The 13,639-nt window shown below is 41.3% G+C and overlaps 3 protein-coding genes and 1 non-coding gene across 4 annotated transcripts; 1 reads left to right on the top strand and 3 right to left on the bottom strand.

The window, feature by feature from the left end:
* Positions 1-32: 32 nt before the first annotated feature.
* Positions 33-3,737, top strand: LOC141836143 (sulfite exporter TauE/SafE family protein 3-like). Its single transcript, XM_074723563.1, has 13 exons — positions 33-164; positions 269-528; positions 617-776; positions 948-1,148; positions 1,235-1,299; positions 1,371-1,398; positions 1,477-1,568; positions 1,643-1,735; positions 1,822-1,872; positions 1,955-2,176; positions 2,762-2,855; positions 2,946-3,086; positions 3,197-3,737. Exons 2-13 carry the CDS (start codon positions 301-303, stop codon positions 3,280-3,282), a joined length of 1,461 nt encoding a protein of 486 aa, XP_074579664.1. The 5' UTR covers positions 33-164; positions 269-300; the 3' UTR covers positions 3,283-3,737.
* A 1,119-nt stretch (positions 3,738-4,856) lies between these two features.
* Positions 4,857-5,751, bottom strand: LOC141835570 (uncharacterized). The gene is made up of 3 exons (XM_074722963.1): positions 5,643-5,751; positions 5,275-5,548; positions 4,857-5,184 (listed from the first exon to the last, which is right to left on the bottom strand). The coding sequence occupies exons 1-3, from the start codon at positions 5,749-5,751 to the stop codon at positions 4,857-4,859; spliced, it is 711 nt and encodes a 236-aa protein (XP_074579064.1).
* A 714-nt stretch (positions 5,752-6,465) lies between these two features.
* On the bottom strand, positions 6,466-10,127 carry LOC141835569 (nuclear pore complex protein NUP35-like). The gene is made up of 4 exons (XM_074722962.1): positions 10,077-10,127; positions 8,047-8,666; positions 7,229-7,340; positions 6,466-6,992 (listed from the first exon to the last, which is right to left on the bottom strand). The coding sequence occupies exons 1-4, from the start codon at positions 10,125-10,127 to the stop codon at positions 6,684-6,686; spliced, it is 1,092 nt and encodes a 363-aa protein (XP_074579063.1). The 3' UTR covers positions 6,466-6,683.
* A 3,065-nt stretch (positions 10,128-13,192) lies between these two features.
* Positions 13,193-13,265, bottom strand: TRNAF-GAA (transfer RNA phenylalanine (anticodon GAA)). Its single transcript has one exon. It is a non-coding gene; the product is annotated as a tRNA-Phe (tRNA).
* Between the last annotated feature and the right edge of the window lie 374 nt (positions 13,266-13,639).

Below are 13,639 nucleotides of genomic sequence, written 5' to 3'. Positions count from 1 at the left end.
ATAGTTACTGTTCATCGCGTTCACGATGTCTGGACGCAGATAGCATGGAAATCTCCGCACTTGACGCCATGCTCGCTTTCCCCTAGGGTTTCGTTCGGCCTCTACTTTTCTTGTCATCCCCTTTCTCTCCCTTGGAGTTTCTTTCTGCTTCCGTTCCTCTCTCGGTGAGTTTTTATTCGGGAAAGGGCGAAAATTGGTCGCTGCCTGGCACGAAACCTAGGATCTTTCGCTGCGCTTGTGGACAAAGTTGGTATCTTTTGGCGTGCAGGATCGCGGAGAACGGGGGAAAGGTGAGGAATCATGGAGATGGAATGGAAATGGTCGGGAAGGTCAGGGTCGGTGGCGATGCTCGGACTCTTTTGCTTCTTGGTATCGTTAGCAGTGGTGTTGTCGGATCGCAGCCTTGGGATTGAGGTGTTGAGGGATTCAAAGATTGCTCAGGAAGATGATACTGAATCGAACTATGTTTCAAAGATGTTTCATTTTCTATGGCAGACTGATAAAACTTCTTACAATCCTGTTTGGCCGGTAAACCTTTTCTATCATCTCTCTGATTTGTTTCTCCGCACAAGATAGATCAACTTTTGTGATTGATGGAAGTTTGTTCTTACGGTAGCCTATGAAATTTGGGTGGGAAATTGTGGTGGGTTCCATGATTGGGTTCTTTGGAGCAGCGTTTGGTAGTGTCGGGGGCGTTGGTGGGGGTGGAATTTTTGTGCCCATGCTCGCTCTGATCGTAGGTTTTGATCCCAAGTCCGCTACTGCAATATCAAAGTGTAAGGAATCTTGCCCTCAAATTCATGTCTTTTTATTTTTCTGTGCATTCCTTTTGTTCCATTGCTAATCAATGTGTTCTTTTGGCATGCGTTTTCTATGTCATTGAGGTTAAATTTTTGTATGGTTGTGTCACTGGATGAACTCTCTGAAATCTTAATGTTCATGGGCAGGCATGATTATGGGTGCAGCTGGTTCTACTGTCTACTACAACCTTAAGTTGAAGCATCCATCTTTAGATATGCCCATCATTGACTATGACCTAGCTTTGCTCGTTCAACCCATGCTTATGCTAGGAATCAGTATCGGCGTCATTTTTAATGTTGTCTTCCCTGATTGGCTGGTCACTGTCCTTCTAATTGTCCTATTTATTGGTAAATTAACATTCAATGTGGATGATCATTTTCTTCGGTTAAAGATGAAAGAACATTTCTGATGTTTTTAAGCTGGAACAATTTAGGGACCTCAACCAAGGCTTTCATGAAAGGTGTTGACACATGGAAACGGGAGACAATACTTAAAGCGGTAAAAGCCTTTTAATTCTCAAATCAGTATTGTACACCTATTAACTCCGATCTACTTGTTTACCATTTCAGGAGGCTGCTAAACGCTCGGTACCCAGTGGTAAGGATGCATAAACGCATCGATACATTGTTCCTTAAATTTTGATTGGTATTTTTCTCAATAGTGTTATCATCTTAGTTGAAGAGGACGAAGACATCGAGTATGAACCTCTTCCTACTGCTCCTACTAACAACGAACAAAAAGGTGCAAGAATGACAGAAGAACTTGAGGTAGTATGCCAGCACATTCTTGAAAATCAAAATTCATCCTGCCAACTCTAACTTGCTGGAGTTCATTTCTCTAGATGCAGGTTCCATTCCTTCAAAATATTTACTGGAAGGAGCTCGGTCTGCTAGTGCTTGTATGGATATCTTTTCTTGTATTGCAAATAACAAAGGTGAGAGACCAACAGAATGTTCTACTATTTTGTGACTTTAAAGCTAGGTGATTGAAGGTAGTTGATTCATTTTTTTCTTATTCCAGAACTCTACAGCTACATGTTCGACATGGTACTGGATATTAAACTTCCTACAGGTATGATGAAGTTCCTTTTCCTTCCTTTTTAGTTATTTGGGGTTTGTGATATTTGTAAAATCATTTCTTTATTTTCTGGCAGATTCCCATCTCAATTTCAGTTACTTTGTACGAAGCAATTGGTTTATACAAAGGGGAGAAGGTTATTGCTTCCAGGGGAGTTCAAGGCTTGAACTTGACAGTTAGCCAATTGTTGGTATACTGCTCGTCTGGAATAGTTGGTGGTATAGTAGGTGGGCTACTCGGTCTAGGAGGTGGCTTTATTTTGGGTCCATTATTCTTGGAACTTGGCATCCCTCCTCAGGTGATTCGTTGTCGCCTTCATGATTACATTAATGATTAGCTTTATGAGGTATGCTTCATCTAGTTTGTTGAAATTATCTTAGATCATGACCTCTTTTGAACCTAATCAGTTTGTTGAAATAACAAGCAAAAGAACATGTTTAGCCAATAGAAAAAGGCCATGACACTTATATATAGTAGGGCTGTAAAGTGTAAACAAGCCAATCAAAGGGAGATATTGATAAATGGTATTAGCTTTACAGCACTCGCGGCAATCCTTATTCAACTAACATTTCGTTAACTTTTCATGTCCTGCAGTCTTGTTCATCTTTACTGCCGTAGAACTTAATTCAGTTCACAGACTTCTTTAACCATATTAATCAGTGCTGACAAATTATTAGCTTCAATCTCATTTCTGGAGTGAACTTGCTTACGGGATATGGATGTTTGGAAGGGGAAAACATGTTTCTTTCTCAGAAATGCACATGCAATTTTATTGCTTGTAACAATTAGTAATTCCTTAACGTATGTTGCTTCACTGTGAAAACTTTGCAGGTTTCAAGTGCAATAGCAACTTTTGCCATGCTTAACTATGAAAACTTTGCAGGTTTCAAGTGCAACAGCAACTTTTGCCATGACTTTCTCGTCATCCATGTCTGCCGTTGAGTACTACCTTTTAAAACGTTTTCCAGTCCCATATGGTACTCTACTCAGTATTATGCTACAATTACAAAGCGATCATTTAATCTTTCAAACCTTCATTGAAAAATAAATTGCTTTTGATTATGCAGCTACCTACTTTGTCCTTGTGGCCACAGTTGCTGCCTTTGTGGGGCAACACGTAGTAAGGAGATTGATCCTTCTAATTGGGAGGGCGTCTCTTATCATCTTCATTCTCGCTTCGATGATCTTTGTCAATGCCATCACTTTAGGTGAGTGAAACCTCTGGTTTTGTTATGCAATGAATCTATTTACCCATCAAACAAAGCATATATTGAACGAACAACTTGTCACCACTCGTTATGCCTCTCTTTTATTGCAGGTGGTTTTGGTATCATCAACATGATCGAAAAAATCAAAAATAATGAGTATATGGGTTTTGAAAACCTCTGCAAATACCATGCATGACATGTACATATATTCAATAACTTTGCTTTTTTGTTAAATATATAGCTTTTGATCTCTTATTAGGAGGCATAGGCTCTAACTTAGCAAGAATTGGGCATAGTCCTTGGTAAATATTCTTCTTCGATAACTTCCTTCTGTAGGGTGGTACTGGATTCAATACATTTTATTTGATTGCGAGATGAAATTCATATCATTGTTATCGAGTGAGTAATTGTAATGACATTCTGTCCGAGTATATATCATTATTATTATCATCATCTAATCATGTCTTTTCCGACTGTTTATGCGCTTGGCCACAATATATGAATTGAAAATTGCAAAGATGGAAGATGCCAAGGCATGTTCTCCATGGCCAGGAGCTTTCACTTAGAATGCAGGTCATTTACTTGGAAGATTCCACATCCATCATGCGAGCACAGAGTTGGTGATTGTGAAATTTGACACAATTTGCAAACAAGATGTACTTCAACACATCACTAGTGCTCACCTGTTTCAAATAATCGCGAAGTGAAAGATATAAAGGATGCAAGATTCTTATTGATGAAAAACTGGATGAGATCTGCAAAGCATCTGGAGATCAACACTAAACAGTAAAGGATGGAAGGTGCCAAGGGATGCTCTGTGCCATTGTAAGTGGAATGCCTTGGAAGATTCCTTCATCAGGTATTAGCATTCCAGCTGCGCTTATGAGTGCAGAGTTAGCCGTCGATGACAACATTCGATGACATCTCTGATCACTATGCATTCTCGACTCGACACTGAGATTGATGGTTTCATGTGTTGGTGTGTTGAAGCTAGAAATGAAGGTGGTTTCTTTTGGAAGAAAGTGGAGGTTAAGAGAATGAGATCCATGACAGAAATTAAAAGAGAATTGTTCTATATCCTGTGGCATATCCAAATCCATGGGCACACCTTCTCACCTCGCCTGCGGATATAAGAGGAAGGTGCAAGAGTTGCAGTAATGGCAATGAACCTCCATGAGCAACAACATGAAGAAGGGGAAGAAAAAGAAGTGCATTAGTTTCTGTGAGGTTTAAGAATCACAGTGCAGTTTTCCTTTGGCAGGAAGGCCAAGTGAACTAGTAAATTAGAAAGGGCCTTTGCTGTTCTTGCCAAGGGAGAACTGCCCTGCCATTCGACTCACAACAAGATGTCTTTCTTGAGTTGTTGAAGGTGTAAGCTGTGAAAGTTATTGCTAAGGTATACAATTTGAAGTTAATTTTCATCCAAATGTTTTAAGTAAGTTTAGAGTTGCAGGCTATATAATTTATTTTCTGCTACAAAGTTGTAGTTAATTAATTTATTTATTTTGTTTTTGCATTTTGTATGTTTGTTCCTGTATATAATTTATTCTGGATTTGCACAAAAGATGTTCTTGTAGTATAGTAAATTAAGATTTTATCAGAAAAGTTGTTCTTAATTAACGACATGAACTGGTTAATGCTAGCTACAAACTGCATGCATGCACTAATTTAACAAGATCAACAAACTAAACGAGGATTACACCTACTAATTACGCCACATGTAGACCGATCCTAATCATTAATTCAGGGGTTAACACACTTAATTAACTGCTAATAGTGCTTGTGATGTCCTTCGTTGGCCTTCTTGAAGACGCGGGCCTGCGCCACTGCAGCCTCGTCGGAGACGACGGCCGCGTTGAACGCCGCCTTCACTTGCTCCGGGCTGAAGGAGAAGCTCCGGCTGGTCAATGAGTTCAGCATCGACGCAGTTCCTTCGCGGTAGAGCGCTCCGATGCCGTCGGCGCGCGGGTTGGACAGGGCCGCCGGGAGGCTGAGGTCGGTGCCGTAAGCGGCAGCCGCCGGGAGTCCGAAGAGGGCGCCGATGGTGCCCCAGTAGCCCACCAAGCCCCATATCACCGCCGGGTGCGTGCTCCAGTAGCTGCATGTTATCAAAATCAAACCGGCCGGACAAGAATGCAACCGATAGAATCTAATTCATTATGGTTAATATTATGTTTTGTGATCTTACTCGCAAGTGAAGGGAAAGATGTTAGGGTCGAGGGGGACCAGAGGCGGCTGCGCCTGGATCGCCGGCAACGTCGGAGTCGGCGGCACCAGAGGCACGAGCGGACTCGGTATTACCGGCCCAACTAGTGGAGGAGGAGGAGGTGCGGTGGTCACTGGCGGTGAGCAATAGCATCCTCCACCCCCCTGAGGCGGCGCCCGCGGTGGCCTGCGTGATGGCGCCGCACCATGCCCGCCGCCGTGAGACGGCGGCGCCTCGCATGGAGTCCTCCGCGTAGCTGCATGCATGCACGCACGAATGAATACAACAACATAGATTTACTCTCCCAAAACATAGCAGAGATCGATCGACGAAGTGTGATGATTAATTACGTGGGGAGTAATAGCTCTTCTCGTCGTCGACGCCGCCACCTTCAACTGCTCTGCTCATGACCGGAGAAGCCAATACCAACAGTGCGAAAGCCACGAGAAGGAGCTCCATGACGACTCGTCCACGAGAGATAAGGAATTGTGGCCGCAGACGAAGTGACTGTCTATATGTGTGTGTGTATATATACACACACATGAACGGAACAGTGAATGGTGATGCATGCAGTAAGCCATTGTTAATGCAGCACGAGAAGGTGTGCAGAGGATTAGTTGAAGGGCATTGAAAAGGCCTACAGATTGCATGCGAAGATGGAGAAAGATGTCAACACGTAACAAGGTGGAGGCAGTCTTGGTGCATCGAGGAAGAATTTTGCATGACGTAGCTTGTTTCTAGCTATTAAATTTCAAGATTAACTAGTTTTGTTTTTGTGTGTGTGACTGTGTGAGAAGACAGGTACCCACCAACATGTGTAGATTTTGGAGTGTGGTGTCAGGCGAGGGCTTTAATGGAGACAGCCCGGCCAAAGCTTCAATTTGAACAGGAACCTATTTGAAATAGCAGTCGTCGACTGATAATTAATACGCATTTATCAGTGCGATATTAATGCAATGGCTCAGAATTGAATTGAAAATTGGCATTGTTCTCGAGCTGCATGGGAAAACTAAGAGCCAAATTAAAGAAGAAAGTGACAGATTTTCATATACGACCACAAGGCAAATTACCAAATGGGACCCTGCTAACAGAGAATTTGGAGATTAGGACCTCTTTGTTTTTCCCTATTGAAGTAAATGTAAACAAAGTAGGACTAAAATAATTGTCATTTTATTTCTTTTTTCTGTTTTTTTTCACCGCAGCCGCAAGAGAGACACTCTTAAAAGAGTTCTTGCAAAAGTAAAGGCTAAACTCAAATGGGTCAGTGATTCTGAGCACACTGTTAATACAACACAACCGATAAATTGTTGCAAGAAACTCCTTCGCCATAACAAAATCAAGCCTCAATAACTCACTATCTTTTCATGTAAGAGCATTATTGCAACTCCCACTCACATTCCGAACACCAAGTCGATGACCTTGGATACAAGAGAATTTGCTGGAGTTGCAATTATTCCAATTGTATGGTGGTGCCTCTTATCAGCACTGTAATTCGAAGACTTATCTGCATGATTCGATGATCGACTCAAAGTACCAACCTTGGAGGGCAATGAAACCATGAAGCCTCCTTGATTGATTTGGTGTGCCGATTCCTTTAGATGATGGCGATGCATTGGGTCTACAGGTTTCACTCCAACTATCAACAGACTGTTTAGCTGAGTTCCATTTTTATTGAGAGCTATTTGTGCATGATAGGGTTTCTGCAGGACACAAAGATGAAACAAGAATATAAATATATCATTTGGCATGAGATAAAAGAAGAAATAACAACCCATGTAAGTTACTTTCTGCGAAATGAATGGATCCTTCATAGATATAACCATATAACAGATTGCCAAAACTATAATCTGAATGGCGTGTTCTTCTCAGTGTTAGGAAATAAGAAAGAACACCAACAATTTTAAGTTGAAAGACGTGAATGAGAAAGATAGATTACCTGATAGAGAATGTGTATCCAGTTGGAATTCCTCGGCCCAGGTACATGTTTTAGTATGGGGCCACATTTTTCAAACTCCCGAAGAACCAAGTTAGTATCTGCAGGAGAAAACCTAGAAAGAAGGAATGATGCAGTAATCAAATATAGCTGTGCAATTGAAAGCCACAATGCAAAGTATTCTTAAGTAGTTCTCATGAAGAAGAAATAGCAAGGCATTAATATTGTTTGTATATGATCAAAACAGTTCTTTCATCTGAACGAACCAAACTATCTATGCTTATGGCAGCCGGGTGACAAAGGAATATAATGACACTGTCTCAAAAACTCTAGGATATGAAAGCTTAAAATTGGTCATAACTCATAAGGTCACCATTCAGGTATCCAGGATCTCTCTTAACACCATGAGCTCCTATTCCACAATAAATTATTTATGTGGATCTTCTTCAACAAGGTGCAAGGCAAAGGAGAATGAACAAACATATGGTTCATCAAAATCATGGAAAGCAGGAAATTCACTGTATAAAAGTAAAGAGTAACTACATTTTATAAACTTTACAATGGATGCCACTGAAAAAACTCGTATAATCCAGGTCTATAATCTGTGCATACTCATGAAAGAAAGCTATTTGAGTTTTCTCTCTAGTACGAATCAACCAACAAAGTAGCAAGGAATTAAGGTCATCTGAGGTTATTATAGCTAAAACAATTGAAGATAAGTAGGGCACAAGACATAATTAGCCATATGATGAAATGGCAAGGAAAATAACCTCAACAGAAGAAAAATCCAGAGCTAGCAAAGCGAGAAATTGATTTCATACCCAAAAACAGTAACCCATGTGTCCACCTCCAGGCCACCATTCAGCACCGCAGGTCCTTGCAGGTCAGGCCTCGGGAGATCCCTACTCGGCGGCGGCGGAAGCACAATCAACGCTCCCGGCTCAACCACCCCATCTACAGGCGAGCCGCGGTCCGCATCTCGTTCCCCACCCTTGTCGGCAGGCGAAATCGTCCAACTCGAGCCTTCAGGGTTCTTCCCACGCCGGTCGGAAGGGCCAGCGCCATTCGCCTCCGCCGCTCGGGTCGGAAGGAAGCGGGAAGAGGATGAACAGGAAGGAGAAGGGGAAAGCGATCCCTTCTGCCCCCAGCTCCTGGCGCCGATGGGAGACAGCTGCGAAGGCGGCGGGAGGTCGGCCTCGGGCGAGAAGTCCGCGCGATCGTCGAGCGTGAAGACGGGCGGCGGAGGGAGGTCGGAGGCAGCGGCGGCGCCGTGGCGGGGCGCGGAGAATTGGCCGGCGGGTCGGCGGTGGGGGGAGATGGGCGAGGCGAGGTCTCGGAAGAATGGAGACAGCCGCGTCGGCTTGGTGGAGCTCCGCGGCACGGGGAGCTCATCGTCGCTGATGGGTCGCCGACACCCTTTCCTCTGGCGAAACCTCAAACCCTAGATCGATCGACGGAGGAAAAAGCGGTGGCGATAGAACGAAATTTCATCGAAGGCTCGCGGTTAACGCGTTAACAGATGATTTTGAAAAGGAAACTGGTGTTCAAAGCAATAAATGGGCCAAAACGGGCTTTTGGGCCTTATCACTACTGGCTAGTTCTCTTGGGCCTTGTCACTTTAAAACATTACAGTAAATTGAACAACAATCTTCTCCTTTCTCTTCTCTTCACTGTGCGCTGGCCTGAGATATTTGTGAAAAAACGCAGGAGAGGAGGAAGAGTAAATTAACAAAGTGAAAAGTTAGTGATGGGATAAGATATGCAGAATCCATATTGATTTCAGAGATGATCACAAGATTCACTTGAGAGGTTTAAATTCATAATATTCCACAATCAATCAACACGAGCTTCTCAGGGTTGGTGCTTAGATTTATTAGCAAAAGGAAACTAATGGAAGTTGATTGGCAACTAACTGCTGCTGATCTCTGTAACTTGAACAATTAATGAATAGCATCCATCCGTGCATAGTTTTTGTTCGTAGTCGTTCCAGCAGGGCCGTCTCAAGGTGTTTTGGGGCCCTAGGCTAAATATTTTTTTAAAGATCTTTAATATATTTTTTTAAAATATAAAATTTTTCTTCATCCTTTTTTATTCGGAAGGGGAGTCTTGGCGCAACGGTAAAGTTGCTGCCATATGACTTAGAAGTCACGGGTTTAAATCATGGAAACAGCCTCTGCCAAAGGCAAGATAATGCTGCGTACAATTGATCCTTTCCCCGGACCTCGTATGGCGGGAGCTTCGTGCACCGGACTACCCTTTATTTTTTTTATATTCGGACTTGGAATCGACAACGGCGGGTTTAATTTTTTTAAAAATAAAATATTAATTTAAAAATAAATTTTTATATAAAATTTAGTTTTCTAATTATTAATTTAAAAATAGATTTTTATATAAAATTTAGTTTTCTAACTAGGGATGGCAACGGGTTCGGGGATTCGCGAGGAAGCTTTCTCCATCCCCGTCCTTGAAATCCAAACTCATATACCATCCCCGTCCACATCCCCGTCGGGTATCATAATTTAAATATCATCCCTGTCCCCGTCGGATTTTGGGTATCCAGCGAATTTCGGAGATCCCCATGAGTTTCGAGAATCCCCGCGGGTTTCGGGGATGATTTTCCCCGTGGGTATTTCAAACCCCACGAACAAATTGTAATAGTCTAGGTGGTAAAATCTCTCTCTCTTAAACAAAAGTTTGGGAATTCAAACCCCATCCTTCATTAAATTTTTACATAAATTTCAGGCTTTCAAGCGAGTATTCATTAACTCCTCGACGGAGGAGCCCCGATAAGTTCGGGGGACGAGGTCGGGTTCGACTGTTAGGGGATGAGGACGGAGAATATTTGGAATACTGTCCCCGATCCATCCCTGTTTTCCGAGATTCGAATATTCCCCATCTCCATCCCCGCTTTCTCGGATTTAGAGATTTCCCGATCAAAATAGGTTCAGGGAACGGATTCCTTGATCAAAATAGGTCCGTTCTACGTACCTATTATATATATATAATAATTAAAATTTAAAAAAAATTGGATCCGCGCGTCTTGCGTACCTATTATTATTATTATTATTATTATATATATATATATATATAATAATTAAAATTTTAAAGAAAATGGGCCCTTATGAACTTGGGCCCCTAGGCATAGGCCTTAGTGGCCTATGCCTAGAGCCGGCTCTGCCTTCCAGACAACAGTCTGGGAAAACCATGTGCGCCACATTAATTAATCTCCAGATATTCTAGAGCTCTAGCTTATATATATTCACTTATTATTAGTCAGATTAATCTATATATCTAATTTATTAATTCATTCCTAGAGTGCTAGAGTATAAATATATTTAGAATAAATATATTTTGATGATGTATATATGTTTACTGAATTAGGGTTTCTGATATATATTATATATATAATCTCTTAGTGCAGTTACTCTGGACTACTTCAGACGCCTTTCAACAGTGTCTGACGTGCCTCCAGTTGCTGCCTTTTGCCAACTAATTAAGTTAGTGGGCGAACTACTGAAAGCTCGATCTCCCATCTTTTCTTCTGATCACGAAAGGCGGAAAGGGGAGTTAATCTGCACACGGCCACTTTTTGCCATTACGTAGCGTGCATGGGACCCCAACAACTTGGGAGGTTCGATCTTCACCCTCGCAAGTCGCAAGCATTTATTGGCCCACTCCATCTGCATCGCCTTTTGGCAATCATGCATGCATGCATGGCGATCTATAAATTGAGGGAGGGAGGGAGGGAGGTGATCATATAGACAGTTGAAGTTTGTACACTCCATGGCTTCGTTCTCTGACGTCGCGAAGGAAGCAAGCCTCATGCTCAGCAAGGTAATTAATTATAACCAATCATGCATCTTCCTTGTTTGTATTAATGGTCTCAGTGCTTGCAGATACTCACATACAGCTAGTGAAAAGAAAGATGAAGAGAACAAAAACAACAATCTCCTTAATATGTTTCAGCTATTTAATCCTAGATTATGAGGGATAAAACCCTAGCTACAAAAGTCCTCTCGATCAAGAGCTATTAGTACCCTTATAATATACTTTTAATGATATTAAAATTTTGATAACATCACTAATAACCACCCTCTATAATGATATTGTCTTAGTCTTTCTGATATTTTATGAGGGAATTTTCTTAAGAGGAGGATTGAAGATAGGAGGGAAAATATGAGAAAAAAATAGGGTTAATAAATTTGAAGAAAAAAATAATTGGATTATAAATAATAATAATTTGAACAAGTGTAATCACATTATAAAAAAATGTAATGTCAAAATAACTATTTATTCTTGGAGCTAATTAACTGATCATACACATGCAGAACAACCTGCTGCTGCTAAAGAGTCACCCGCTTCTACGAGCTGACTCAGCCGACGTGACGGTGTTCGAGATGCGTGCCACCAAGCTCGTCATCGCCTCCGACGACGACGAAGGCGCCGCCGGCGAGAAGACCAGCAGCGATCAGAAGGCGACAAAGGATCAAGTGGTTACGCAGGGAGTGGAGAGCGTGCGGTGCGAGTGCTGCGGGATGTCGGAGGAGTGCACTCCGACCTACATCCGCCGCATCCGGGACGCGTTCCACGGCAACTGGATCTGCGGTCTCTGCTCCGAGGCCATCAACTTGGAGCTGCAAATGAAGCGAGAGGCTCATCCAACGGCGTCGCCGCCGCCATTGATGATCACCAAAGAAGAAGCTCTGGCGTCGCACATGTCGCTGTGCAGCAAGTTCAACGCGACGGTGAGGATGAACCCCAAGCTCTCCCTCGCGCTCTCCATGCGGGATATCGCAAAGAAGTGCTCCCAGAGACGGACGACGACGCCTACCGCCATGGCCATGCCCAAGAACAATATCGTTAGGGCCATCAGCTGTGGGCCGAGGATGGAGCTCTGACATAATAATTCCACACATGCGGACAAAATATATGATAGTAATTAATTATTATTATATTGATATGTAATTATAATAACTAATTAGGGCTAGTAGTGTTGTTAATTTCTGTAACTTGTTTCACAATGTGAATATTAATATGAAAGATAATGGTTTGAAAATACTAATTTGAGCCATTAAGCCTAGCTAATCAACCAATTAGTTCACTGTTCAGACTGGTTTAGCATCATCTTGATCTTTTATATATGATCGTATTTAGACTCCTCTAAAGCCTTTTAGTTTCTCAAAGCTGATGTAAATTGTATATCTACGACCTTCCAAATAAAATATACATGTGCAACTGTAATATAATCTTATAGTTTTTTTTGTACAATTTACACTCTGTGTTCTTACAAATCTTCACCAATCACCTCATAAGTAATAGAGTAATAGTGCGAGTTTGTAAAATAATCAATGCTTAATGCAAAAAGAGATTCATAAACTTTAAAGTAATGGCAAGAAACTATTAACCTTATACAACATTCACAATATGTTATACTTAACATTCACAATATATTAATATGATCATATCCATTTGTGCAAGAGTCATGCATGGGAGGAATGGAGGATATATATATGAGTTGCTTTGACTCACTAATCACGGTAACTTTTACGTGCTTCTTCCTTGCGATGGAAAGAATGCACCATCAACACGGTTATGGCCAACCTCCTACATACCGATGGCACTCAGAGGTTACTGTTGCTTCAATAATCTCTTTTCCTTTACTGTGTTTCTGTCTACGTTTTGCGTAGGAGGATTTGATAATTATTATTATTATTTTGAATAATTTTCAGGATTTTTTTAATATTGAGAGTAATTTTTAAAATTTTTATTTTAAGAATTTTTGAGTTGAAACCTGTATTCTTTCGAATTCTCGCACAAGATGTGATGATCAATACAATTCCATCCAATGTCTCTTCAGATAACACATCACCCGGTCTCTCAAGAGCCAGAAGAAACTTCTATATTACGAGCAACAAAATATATAAAAATGCCCAGTTCTTCTGATAACGCATCACAAAAATACAAAAATGCGGTGAGCGTGGATCGAACACGCGACCTTCAGATCTTCAGTCTGACGCTCTCCCAACTGAGCTATCCCCGCTATGACATAATTTATTTATTATATTTTAATCATTTTATAATTGGTAAATTGTTGAATATTCCTGCTAATCCGTATTCACCTTCTTTAATTTAGGGTGTATTCTGAAAGAAAAGAGTAAATGAACAAGTAAATTGTCTGTGGTATTTTCCTCTTCAAAAGTCAATTTATTTTACCTATATATGTCGGCTTCAATTATTAGTGTACTCCCAAATAAGAAGAATTGTTTTAGATCTCTCCCAAATTGTAATCGTGCCATCGATCGACTCTCTACAACTAGTAACTGAAAACTTTTTGATAAGAGATATATCACAAGATGCTAACGAAAACACAAACTGTTTTCAAGACAATTATTTCATTAGCAATGAAACTTCACA

This window comes from Curcuma longa, chromosome 10 (assembly GCF_044706935.1).
Source record: "Curcuma longa cultivar G26 ecotype Majalengka, Jawa Barat chromosome 10, ITB_CL_G26_1.1, whole genome shotgun sequence".
Lineage (NCBI taxonomy): Eukaryota > Viridiplantae > Streptophyta > Magnoliopsida > Zingiberales > Zingiberaceae > Curcuma > Curcuma longa.
This window is presented reverse-complemented; position numbering and strand designations above follow the sequence as displayed.

What these genes read in the sequence shown, in the direction of transcription:
- LOC141836143 (XM_074723563.1), top strand. Translation starts at nt 301, where the DNA reads ATGGAGATGGAATGGAAATGGTCGGGAAGGTCAGGGTCGGTGGCGATG. An exon ending in CTTACAATCCTGTTTGGCCG is followed by an intron (nt 529 to 616) that starts GTAAACCTTTTC and finishes TTCTTACGGTAG; the next exon opens with CCTATGAAATTTGGGTGGGA. An exon ending in TTGTATTGCAAATAACAAAG is followed by an intron (nt 1,736 to 1,821) that starts GTGAGAGACCAA and finishes TTCTTATTCCAG; the next exon opens with AACTCTACAGCTACATGTTC.
- LOC141835570 (XM_074722963.1), bottom strand. Translation starts at nt 5,751, where the DNA reads ATGGAGCTCCTTCTCGTGGCTTTCGCACTGTTGGTATTGGCTTCTCCG. An exon ending in GAAGAGCTATTACTCCCCAC is followed by an intron (nt 5,549 to 5,642) that starts GTAATTAATCAT and finishes GCATGCATGCAG; the next exon opens with CTACGCGGAGGACTCCATGC. An exon ending in ATCTTTCCCTTCACTTGCGA is followed by an intron (nt 5,185 to 5,274) that starts GTAAGATCACAA and finishes GATAACATGCAG; the next exon opens with CTACTGGAGCACGCACCCGG.
- LOC141835569 (XM_074722962.1), bottom strand. Translation starts at nt 10,127, where the DNA reads ATGGAGATGGGGAATATTCGAATCTCGGAAAACAGGGATGGATCGGGG. An exon ending in ACATGGGTTACTGTTTTTGG is followed by an intron (nt 7,341 to 8,046) that starts GTATGAAATCAA and finishes CCTTCTTTCTAG; the next exon opens with GTTTTCTCCTGCAGATACTA. An exon ending in GGATACACATTCTCTATCAG is followed by an intron (nt 6,993 to 7,228) that starts GTAATCTATCTT and finishes TGTGTCCTGCAG; the next exon opens with AAACCCTATCATGCACAAAT.